The sequence below is a fragment of the Heteronotia binoei genome, chromosome 10 (genome assembly GCF_032191835.1).
Source record: "Heteronotia binoei isolate CCM8104 ecotype False Entrance Well chromosome 10, APGP_CSIRO_Hbin_v1, whole genome shotgun sequence".
Taxonomy (NCBI): Eukaryota; Metazoa; Chordata; class Lepidosauria; order Squamata; family Gekkonidae; genus Heteronotia; species Heteronotia binoei.
Window position 1 is genome coordinate 95,004,929 of NC_083232.1, and position 12,159 is coordinate 95,017,087.

At 50.1% G+C, this 12,159-nt stretch overlaps 1 protein-coding gene across 1 annotated transcript in view; it reads right to left on the bottom strand.

Moving 5' to 3' along the window:
• The window catches only part of NR4A3 (nuclear receptor subfamily 4 group A member 3), a 49,321-nt gene extending 38,149 nt beyond the window's left edge, over nt 1-11,172 (bottom strand). Inside the window, exons 1-2 of the mRNA XM_060247800.1 lie at nt 11,097-11,172; nt 5,703-6,607 (exon numbers count right to left, since the gene is read on the bottom strand). Of these exons, the coding sequence (XP_060103783.1) occupies nt 5,703-6,605 (903 nt within the window). The 5' untranslated portion in view covers nt 6,606-6,607; nt 11,097-11,172. The remainder of the gene's footprint in view (nt 1-5,702; nt 6,608-11,096) is intronic.
• Nucleotides 11,173-12,159: the final 987 nt, after the last annotated feature.

A 12,159-nucleotide genomic window follows, 5' to 3' on the forward strand; every position in this document is an offset into this window, starting at 1 on the left:
AATTTTTTTTAAAAAAAAATGAAGGAAAGCAAACCACCGAGAAGATAATGAAAAACGGCTTTTAAAAAGTGGACATGGAAACAAATGTATACATGTGTGCCTGTCTACACACAAAAATATATGCATACAATATGATGCCAGATAAATGCACAAGGTATTTTTTCAGTCTATGAAAATATCTTGTACACTAATTTTTAATAACCGCAGGGAGGAATCCTAAGCACATCTACTCAGAACTAAGCTTCATTTTAGTCACTGAGGTTCACTCCCAAGAAAGTGGCTCTAAGACCACAGCCACAATCCACAAGGATTCAGAAACAAAGAGGACACAATCCACCACAAGTTATGCTCTTTACATGCCAGTTTGTTGCAATTAAGAATCTGTTCACATAATCCCCACCAAAATCAACTGGATTTAAAACTGCCCAACAACAGAGGAATCAGCTTCAGGTTTCGTTCATTGGAAGGTTCATCGAATGTTCTGAACACGGTTACTTTGGGATTTAACTCACAAAGGCAGATTTGGTAATGATTAGCAAAACAAATGCGGTCATGTGTTGAAACGTCAAAAATCAAAAGCTTCTATGTACAGAAAGGACGTTTGTACAACTAATTTTAAAATGCTGTTATGCATTGAAAAAAAAATATGGAATGTAACATTATACCCTAACCTGAAAACTGCATGTAAGATCTGGGAAACTTTAAAAAAAATATATAATATGGGGCCAGATCCTAGATCTAGAAAACTATAAAAAGATTTTTGGTGGGACGATATAGGCAGGGAATTTGGCCACTGAAATGGTAAACATTGACAAACGAACTGCAATTGTATTACTGCATAACATAAAGATTAAACTAGCGCTAAGAGCTACAGTCAATGCTACTTTTAAAAGCCATGCATAGATCAAGATGGATAGTTGTATTAGTCTGTATGCAGCGGCACAAAAGAGCAAGAATCCAGGAGCACCTTAAAGACTAATAACCCTTGTGTGAGCTTTCCTGACACACCGCTCACCTCTTCAGATACACCTGAAGAGCAGTGACTCATGAAAACTCATCCCTTGCCACAAATTTTGTTAGTCTTTTGCCGTGAACGCATACTAAATGATGCACTTTCAATCCACTTTCAGTGCACTACTTAGTGCATGGGATCACATCCTTTAAGGTGCTTCTCGACTCTGGCTCTTTCCTACTACTGAAGACCCTAGGAAAGCACCCATTTCTTTTATAGCGGGAGCAGAGCTACGGGCACATGTCTTCCGGAAGTCCACTCACGCAAGCCCCACTGAGACAAATGGAAGCATGTGCAGCTCTTGTTCATAGCAACAGGGCATGCGCAGAAGAACTCCTGGAAAACTTTTCTTTCCTCAAAGAAAAATGAGGTGTGTGGACAGTCTGCTAGCAAGAACGAGGTTGAGAGACGGGGGCTGGCCCAAAGGCACCCATCAGCGGGGTCTCCCTGGTCCAATGCTCAGAACAGTGCACTTCGCTGGCACCATTTCCTCTCTCGCTTGTGAACCATAAACGAACCCTGCGCATGTCTCGTGCTCAAAACACTTCCTATAATTTCTTTCAGGAGCTTTTATAACAATGCTACTAAGGCTGATGGGTCATATTGTCCCCACCCAGGAAATGAGGTAGGGAGAAACTCGTGTGCCTAATGCTGCTTATCTATCCTCGAGTGTAGTGGTTAGATCTGTGTTCAAATCCACTCCACCAGAGAAGCTTCCAGAGAGACCTGGGGCTAGCCACATTCTCATAGCCTGAACTACCTTGCAGGGATCGAATGGGGAAGGGAGGAGCGTGTACATTGTCCCTCAGCATCTTGGAGAAACCACAGGATAGAAATGTACTGGGGAGATTGCTTATGGCATCAGTGGGATTTGAACCGGAAATGTCTGCATATGCCTAAGCTATTCTGTTGCTCTAACGCTCTGGCCCCTGCCTAGTGGGACAGCTCCCTATGGAGATCCAGGCCCTGCCTGAGTTACTACCATTTTGTAGGGCCTACCTACAAGATGGAGCTATTCCACCAGGCTTTTGGTTGAGGTAGTGGGTGTCCTATTCCAGCCACTATTCCATCAGTTGGCCTCCCTTGTTGTGACATCATGCTTTACAAACTTATTACGGCGCTGAATTTTATTATTAATACCATCACTTTTTTTGGGCCAAAACATAAGAACATAAGATAAGCCATGTTGGATCAGGCCAATGGCCCATCCAGTCCAACACTCTGTGTCACATAAGAACATAAGAGAAGCCATGTTGGATCAGGCCAGTGGCCCATCCAGTCCAACACTCTGTGTCACATAAGAACATAAGAGAAGCCATGTTGGATCAGGCCAATGGCCCATCCAGCCCAACACTCTGTGTCAGATAAGAGAAGCCATGTTGGATCAGGCCAGTGGCCCATCCAGTGCAACACTCTGTGCCACATAAGAGAATCCATGTTGGATCAGGCCAATGGCCCCTCCAGTCCAACACTCTGTGTCACACAGTGGCAAAAAAATGTATACATACACACACACTGTGGCTAATAGCCACTGATGGACCTCTGCTCCATATTTTTATCTAAACCTGCTGTATCGTGTGAAATGTGCCCTTCCTGCCGATGATGCGCTTTATTTTGCTCTGCTGTTCTATTGCTTTGGTTTTTATTGTATTGTTGGAGGGTTTTATTGTTCAATTTCTGTTGTGATCCGCCCTGAGCCCAGCATGGGAAAGGGCGGGATATAAGCCTACTAAGTAAATAAATGCAACACTGAAGTTAAAAGCAAAAAATAATATATATTTAAAAATAGCACACGGATATACAAAGCACAGGGGTGTAAAAGGCAAAGAGAACGGCAAGCCGTACACAAAACTCAAACGGCAGGGGTGCTCCATTCAAGAAGAGCAGGCCTGTTCATCTGCTGACCCCGGAGACCACTGTGCACCTCAACAATTTTGTGTTTCCAAGGGCTAACACCTTGCTATGCCAGACACAAAACTACTCTGGACAGTGCAGAATGCCAGGTTAGGCAATGCTTCCGGTGACCTGAGCAAATTTACAAAGTTCTAAGCCCCTGCCCTCCAGGAGTTCTCACGTTCGGTCCCGGCTCCCCTTCTCAAACTCCTCTTGACTCAACGTCCTTCCAAAGCCAATCTCTGCTTATCCTTTTCTGTTTATCCACTGAAGTCACAAAGTGGCTGCCCGCGGTGATGAATTTCATGCTTTCTTTCAGAATCAAAATAAGTGACCGACGTTCCCATTTACAGAAAAGGGGAAGAAACATTTACTGATTTATTCCTGGACAGCCAGCGTGGTCTAGTGGTTGAAGTCTCACACCAGGATCTGGGAAACCCAGATTCCAATTCCCACAGAAGCGACCTTGGAGCAGTCACACATACTCAGCCTAAACTACCTCACAGGGTTGTTGTTGAAATGGAGGAGAGGAGAATTATGTAAGCCCCCCTGGGGAGAGAGAAGCAATATAAATAAAGCAAATAAATAAATAAAATAAGATGGTGGCACAGGTTCACCCAGGCCAGACCCAGAACTCCTCTTTCTCGCCTCTTGATCAAGCTATCCTTCCAAAGGAGTCCCTAAATGCATACTAGAACACATGAAGCCGTCTTAAGAGAGAACATAAGAGAAGCCATGTTGGATCAGGCCAATGGCCCATCCAGTCCAACACTCTGTGTCACATAAGAACATAAGAGAAGCCATGTTGGATCAGGCCAATGGCCCATCCAGTCCAACACTCTGTGTCACATAAGAACATAAGAGAAGCCATGTTGGATCAGGCCAAAGGCCCATCCAGTCCAACACTCTGTGTCACATAAGAACATAAGAGAAGCCCTGTTGGATCAGGCCAATGGCCCATCCAGTCCAACACTCTGTGTCACATAAGAACATAAGAGAAGCCCTGTTGGATCAGGCCAATGGCCCATCCAGTCCAACACTCTGTGTCACATAAGAACATAAGGGAGGCCATGTTGGATCAGGCCAATGGCCCATCCAGTCCAACACTCTGTGTCACATAAGAACATAAGAGAAGCCATGTTGGATCAGGCCAATGGCCCATCCAGTCCAACACTCTGTGTCACATAAGAACATAAGAGAAGCCATGTTGGATCAGGCCAATGGCCCATCCAGCCCAACACTCTGTCACATAAGAACATAAGAGAAGCCATGCTGGATCAGGCCAATGGCCCATCCAGCCCAACACTCTGTGTCACATAAGAGAAGCCATGTTGGATCAGGCCAATGGCCCATCCAGTCCAACACTCTGTGCCACATAAGAACATAAGAGAAGCCATGTTGGATCAGGCCAATGGCCCATCCAGTTCAACACTCTGTGTCACATAAGAGAAACTATGGTTCAGGCCAATGGCCCATCCAGTCCAACACTCTGTCACATAAGAGAAGCCATGTTGGATCAAGCCAATGGCCCAACCAGTGCAACACTCTGTGTCACACAGGGGCAAAAAAAAACAAACTAAGTGCCATGAGGAGGTCCACCAGTGGGATCAGGACACTAGAAGCCCTCCCACTGTTGCCCCCCGCCCGGCACCAAGAATACAGAGCATCACTGTCCCAAACAGAGAGTTCTATCTATACCCTGTGGCACTGATGGATCTTCTACTGATGGGCCTTCTACTGAGTCAGACCCTTGGTTCATCGAGGTCAGTCTTGTCTACTCAGCCTGGCAGCAGCTCTCCAAGGACTCAGGCAGAGGTCTTTCACATCACCTTCCGCCTGGGCCTTTTATCTGGAGATGCTGGGGATTGAACCCGGGACCTTCTGTCTGCCAAGCAAACATCCTACCGCTGAGCCACGGCCCCTCCCTTAGAATAGAACAGAGACTGTCTCCAAAGCTGCAAACGTGTCAAAGGGCTTACTGTGTTAGAAAAGAACACTGAGCTGAATAGCTGTACAACGCTGGGGATGTGCGGGCTGATGATGGGAAATTTGGAGGGGGGTAGGCACAAGACAACAGGGCTTCGATCTCTCCCTCCAAGCACGGGTATGCCTGTGCAGGACCAGTTCCAAGTTTTGGCGACTCCTGGCTGGACAGAGTCCGGGAGGCCCCTCCCTCCCTCTGACCACGGCTAATCCCCTTGCTCGTGCCTGTCCCCCCCACCTGTGTGTCTTCCCCCAGCCACCTGAAAGCCTCCCGCTGCCCAGGCTCACACCTCCCTGCATGCCATTCCCCCCCGCTGCTCTGGGCACCGCAGCCACAATCACTGCTGCAGTGGATGTCCTGCTTTCCCTAGCACTAGGCAGCAGGTACCCCCAGAAGCACCGATGGCAGAGAGAGGGCTGGGGAAAGGAGGAGGCAAGGGAGGGTCAGTGGCAGAGGGCCCCATCTGAAACCCTGGGCCCTGGCAACAGCCCCAACCCAACGAATGCTGACACCAGCCCTGCACGTGTCTTCCCCTAGGATTCGGTCCCAGCTTACTGGACTGGGGCTCCAAACTCCCGGGAGAGACAGTGGAACAAGAGGGACAGGCAGGGATGGCTCTAGACTGTCTGGCACCCTAGGCAAGGCTAACTTCTGGTACACCCCCCCCCCGCACTGATAACATCACCAAGTCCCATGGGGGCGCCCAGTTTGGTACCCTCAGAAGGCTGGCACCCTAGACAACCACCTAGTTTGCCCAGTGGCGGGGTCGGCCCTGGGGACAGGTGAGCCCAAGAGAAAGCCTGTAGTTCTTACCTTGAAGAATCCTTTGCAGCCCTCGCAGGTGCGTACCCCGTAGTGCTGGCAGGCTGCGTTGTCCCCGCACACGGCGCAGGTGCCCTCCCCTGAGGAGGAGCTTCTGCTGGGGGGCGAGGGGAGGCCACTGCTGCCGCCGCTGCTCTCGCCCAGGAGACCGGAGGGGGGCGGGTTAAGGCCCAGCGGCGAGAAGGCCAAAGCGGCCGCCCTCTTGGCCAAGGGCAACCCGTAGGGGTGGCTCTCCATCATGGCCTGGCCAGCGGTAGGCCTTTCCGGAGCCATGGGCAGGCTCAAGGCAGAGGTGTCGTAGCACATGTGGCCACCAGCTGGGGGCGTGTGGGGTGGTGAGTGCTTGAAATGGAAGATGGGGAAGCGACCAGGGGCGGTTTTCATGGGGGCGGCGTCCATCAGGTGGCTCGAGGCCATGCAGGTCTGCGCGGGCGGAAGGGGGGGCGGCTCGTCCCAGGGAGCCTGGTGCGGGGGGAAGCCCGGAGTGGTAGGGGTGGAGGGAGGGGACTGCTTGAAGTACATGGACGGGTTGGCCAGTCCCTCATCCGCGGCGGGAGGCAGAGACGGGTGGTAGCCGTGCAGCCGGCTGTCTTCCATCTTGACCAGAGGCCGCTGGCTGGCCGAGGAGGACGGCGAGGAAGAGGAGGACGGCATTTGGTATAGGCAAGAGGGCTTGAGCTCGTAGCTGCCGGAGTAGCCCTCCATGAAAGTGCTGAAGCTGGGCAGAGAGGTGGTGGCCGTGGCGCTGATCTCCCCGCCGCTCAGCTCCATGGTCAGCTTGGCGTAGTCGGGGTTCATGATCTCGGGGCTGTAGTCGGAGCCATAGGCAAAGGTCTGAGCCGCATAACTGGAGCCAGGGGGCGAAGGACTGTACTGGGCTTGGACGCAGGGCATATCTGGAAGGGGGGGAAAAGGGGGTACGTTAGTGAGGGTGGCCGTCCTGGGGTGGTTCGATCCATCAGTCAATTACTCATCATCATCATCATACCTTTTATTGGCATACCCAGCCATAACATGAAAGAAGGACAGACAAGATATACAGTCTAAGATTAAGAACAATGCTAATAAAATTTATAGATCCAAGCGAGCAGCCATGTGGGTCTGAAGCAGTTGAACAAAGCAGGAGTCAAGTTTCACCTTTAAGACCAACCAATTTTTATTTAGAACGTAAGCTTTCGTGTACTCTTAAGCACACTTCATCAGGAATGAAGGAATCCAGCACAGTGAGCAAAGCCATACAGAGCTGAGCAGAGCCATACAGAGCTGGTAGGCAGTGGCCCAGAATGCAACATGGTACAGATTTAAGAACCAATGACAGTGAAGTAAAATTATCTGGTAGGCAATGGTTTAGAATGTAAAATGGTACAATGACAGAATAGTAAAATTAACAAATTGAGGAAACCTTTGATCTGAGTAGCATGAGCATGCGAAAGCCACAAAGCAGTAGTATGTCAAAATGTGAGATTGTCTGTCAATGACAATGGGAGATGGGTTCAATATATGTAATGGGATAAGCAACCAAAGTCCCTGCTTGAGTGTGTCAATACAGCTAAACGAGAAAAACATTGGATAGTGATGTTCTTCTCCACCTAATTTACTTTTTAACATGTAAACATCATTCTATGGCAAACTAGAATGATATTTACATGTTAAAAAGTAGGGACTTTGGTTGCTTATCCCATTACATATATTGAACCCATCTCCCATTGTCATTGACAGACAATCTCACATTTTGACATACTACTGTTTTGTTGCTTTCGCATGCTCATGCTACTCAGATCAAAGGTTTCCTCAATTTGTTAATGTTACTATTCTGTCATTGTACCATTTTACATTCTAAACCACTGCCTATTAGATAATTTTACTTCACTGTCATTGGTTCTTAAATCTGTATCATGTACCATGTTGCATTCTGGGCCTACCAGCTCTGTATGGCTCTGCTCAGCTATGTATGGCTTTGCTCACTGTGCTGGATTCCTCGTCCGAGGAAGTGTGCTTAAGAGCACACGAAAGCTTACGTTCTAAATAAAAACTGATTGGTCTTAAAGGTAAAACTTGACTCCTGCTTTGTTCAATAAAATTTATAGTGAAATATGCCCCGCACAGATTTTAATGGACTTCTCCAGAAATTTACTAACAGTCCTTGTGATTTCTATTTCATTGTCTTTCAGCAGGCGGCGGTAATCAATCCCATTCACTAGGTTACAGGGAAGGAGAAAAAGATTTCCAAACAGTTCTCTCCGGGGATTATAATATAACCGACAGTCCAGCAATATATGTTGGATGGAATCTGGGCTGTTCATCCCACAAGGACAGACTCGCTCACTATATGGGATTTGGAGGAATCGGCCACAAAACAACATTTGAAGGAAAGGCATTCATCCTTGCTAGCATAAATGCTCTCTGTTGCTGGGGGCTTTCTAGATCACAGTTGGCCATTTTTCTGATAAGCTGAGCAAGTCCAGTCAATTAATCAATAGCCCAATTTCAAGGTGAGGGAGAGATAGACTCTGTGTCGGCTTCCAAACAGGACAGAGTCTCTGCCTAGTCAAACATTCTCACGTCAAGTGCAAGCTTTTTACTTGTGATCAATCCCCCATGCTCTCATACAAGGGCGGCCAAATTCGCTTAATGTAAGAGGCATATAGAATGAACATTGGATGCTTGAGAGCTGCAAGACAAGGAAGGAAGGAAGGTAGGTAGAGGAAGGGAGTGAGAGGTAGAAAGAAAGCAACTTTCTGTAAATGCATTCTCCAGGGAGTGAGAGGTAGAAAGAAAGCAACTTTCTGTAAATGCATTCTCCAAACTGCTGGCTGGCTTGGCTTAGAGAAGTCATTGAAAGTAATTTCAAGATTCCAAGCTGGCCAATGGGGCAGCGGGGGTTTCGAGAGCCACACGATATATGTGAAAGAGCCACACGTGGCTCCCGAGCCACAGTTTGGCCACCCCTGCTCTCACAGATTCATTTCCCAGTTCCGCCCATGCCATCCGCCCATGCGGCGGAAGAGACGCATGTGCTCATTTGGACACACGATCTTCTCCATGTGACCGGCATGCACTTTAGGACACTGAAGGGCTTTTTCCGCAGCGAGAGCTGCTCGCATGGAGCCGGCTTTGTGCAATGAATACGAGGGATTGTCACACCCCAGCCAATCTGGAACGGCCAGCAGCTACTTCCAGCAGGACTCTGAATGAGGGTCCCGGGGTGACGGAGGCGTCGTCCCCTACCCCCGGCCACCTCACTTCGATCTGCTGCTTAATCTACAAAAAAGTCATTGAAGCTCAAAGGAGAAGTACAAGAAGAGTTTGTCTCCTCTCTCCCTTTCTACCATTATGAAACCGCAGCTCGACGGGACGAGGGGAGAGAGTCAGGCTCCGGCAGACTGTTACAAAAAAAGAAACTAAAAAGTTGGTTGTCTGCAGTAGACCTCAAAGGGGGAACAGAAAAGCTCCGATCGTCTCCTGGAGGCTAATTCTTCCTACGCTGGATCCGCAGCTCGGGCTTCTGATCAGATTATGTTTTCTTCTCATTCAAGAAAATCGAGCAAGTTTTAACTCCAAGGCTTAATCCAATTAACCGGCCAAAGCAGTAGAGATTTGCTAAAACTGCAGAGGCCAGTTTGAGACCAGGATCATCAAATAAAGAAGCAACAATGTATTAAGATTTTTTTAAAAAAAAATTAGCACCCAATTTATTTTCTCTTCTTTCCTTTGATCACTACAATGGAACCGACTGTTACGAATCATAGAGTTGGAAGGGACCTCCAGGGTCATCTAGTCCAACCCCCTGCACAATGCAGGAAACTCACAAATACCTACCCCTAAATTCACAGGATCTTCATTGCTGTCAGATGGCCATCTAGCCTCTGCTTAAAAACCTCCAAGAAAGGAGAGCCCACCACCTCCCGAGGAAGCCTGTTCCGCTGAGGAATCGCTCTAACGGTCAGGAAGTTCTTCCTAATGTTGAGCTGGAAACGCTTTTGAATTAATTTCAACCCATTGGTTCTGGTCCTACCTTCTGGGGCGATGGAAAACAATTCCACACCATCCTCTAGATGACAGCCTTTCAAGTACTTGCAGATGGTGATCATATCACCTCTCAGTCGCCTCCTCCCCAGGCTAAACATGCACAGATCCTTCAACCTTTCCTCACAGGACTTGGTCTCCAGACCCCTCACCATCTTCGTCGCCCTCCTCTGGACCCGTTCTAGCTTGTCTATATCCTTCTTAAAATGTGGTGCCCAAAACTGAACGCAATACTCCAGAAGAAGATTGAACCCTGCCATTAAAAATCTAAAGATAATAACTTGAGCTTCATTTTCAGGTTCTGCACTATCAATTGATCTTTTACGGAGGGGAGACATTATCACAGAATTGTCAGTGCTATTAAGACTTCTATCTAGAAAATCCAAATTCCCATAAATGCTGTCCAGTACAACTACTCACTGGGGGGAAAACGCTTTACTTCCATCTCTCTTTTTAAAGCAAAATATCTAAATAAATAAATCCAGAGGTCGATCTATAAAACTGGGTTTCACACAATCTTTTAATTCTTTTTAGGATCTGTGGCTATACCAAAATACTGGGATATTTCTAAGAAAGAGCTTTTAGTCCTTTTCCTGTACAGTTACACGAGAGAAAACTGCTTTCTGATCTGTAGTCTTTTAAAATGTTCATTTAAGCAAAATGGTCCAAGCTGGGGGAAAGTTCCCAGTAAAGTCTCTAGACCAGGGGTGGCCAAACTGTGGCTCAGGAGCTACATGTGGCTCTTTCACACACATTGTGTGACTCTCGAAGCCCCCCCTGCCCTGTTAACTGGCTCGAAGAAGGCATTTCTCTTTTAATCACGTCCCCAAAGCCAAGCCAACCAACAGTTTGCAGCATGTATTTAAAGTTAAAGTTGCTTTCTTTCCACCTCCCCCATCTATCCTTCCTTCCTTCCCACAGCTGATGTTTACCTCTTGTGGCTCTCCAGCTTCTTCCTGGCTCTTCCTTTAAGCAAGTTTGACCACCCCTGCTCTAGATGAAAGCCGGACAGCAAGACTGATCCCCGCGGGGCAACTTGGAGGCAGAAAAGCCTCTTTTTGGAAAAGCGCGCCTGTTTCTGAGCCTGGCTAGGCGAGTCCTCCGGGCGCCACGTGGGTTTCGAACCCACGCCCTGGGGCCACCCCCCCACAGGGTCCGGCCCGGGAGCGGCGCGGTTTCCCCCAGGAATTTTCAAATGTCACCGCTTGACCTTTGGAGAAGAGGCGGCTTTTTTTTGCTGGTGACGCAGGAGGAAAAGGGAAGCGGGAGTCCCCCCGGCGGCCCCACCCACGCCCACCCCTCTTCTTCGGCGGAAGGCCCCGCGATTCCGGGAAAGGCCGGCGGGGAGGCGCGCTTTACCTGTTGGATGGCTGGATCGCTGAATGGTGGGGGCGGCCGGGGGGGCGAGCGGCGGCGGCGGCGAGGGGGCCTCGGCGGGGTCGGGGCTCACCAGCAGCGAGGGCTCTTCCGACCTGGGTTCTGCCGAGACACAGAGAGAGGGGCCGGTCGGGAAGGGCGATCCGGAGTCAACCGGCCGCGTTCACACGGCTCCGGGAACAGGTTTCGCGCTTCGAAGTGCCCTAAGCTTTCGGGTTGCCAACTCCGGGAAGCCTTGGGAGGGAGGAGGTTGGGGGAGAGAGCGGCCAGGTCCCCCCCCCACTGCTGTCTGAGAGATGGGGAGGTCAAGTTGCCAGCTCCCGGCGGGGGAGATTTTTTGGGGGGGGTGCCCGGGGTTTGGGGAGCAGAGGGACCTTCAACGCCGGAAGGCACAACTCAGAGCAGCCCACCCCCCGATGCTGCCGGTTTCTCCCACGGCTGGAGATCTTTTGGGATTTGATTTTAATTTGATTGCAGGTGGTCGCCGGTTCCCGCCTGGAGGTTGGCAACCCGACCATCGCCCCCCCCTCCTCCCGCTCCGAGAACCCACCGACCGCTGTCGGTGCCTTCAAACCCCTTCGGATCCGATCCCACCCGAGCCCCTCTCTGGGCGCCTCCGGTTCCCCCCAGCGCTGGACCGGAGGCCTCTGAGTGAGTCGGGTCCCGCCAGGCTGACCCGGTTCTCCTCCTTGCAGGCAGCGGGCTAAGTCACCCCCCCCCGCTCGAGAGCCAGTGCTTCCCACCCCCGACCCCCCACGCGCTGAAGCCCGAAGACCCTGGACAAACTAGGCGACTGCCTAGGGCGTTAGCCTTCTGGGGGCACCGATGTGACTGGGTGACATTATCAGAGCGGGGGGGGGGACAGAAGTTAGCCTTGCCTCGGGAGCCAGACAGTCTAGGGCCGCCCCTGCTCCCAGCGGACCCCCCCCCCCCAGACCTCCGCAGAGCTCTCCTCCCACTGGCCCGGAGCCCCCTCGCCTGGGCGCCCCCCCCCCCGCACCTGCTCTGGGGCTGCGGCGCAGCACGAGCCTGGCCTGGGGAGGAG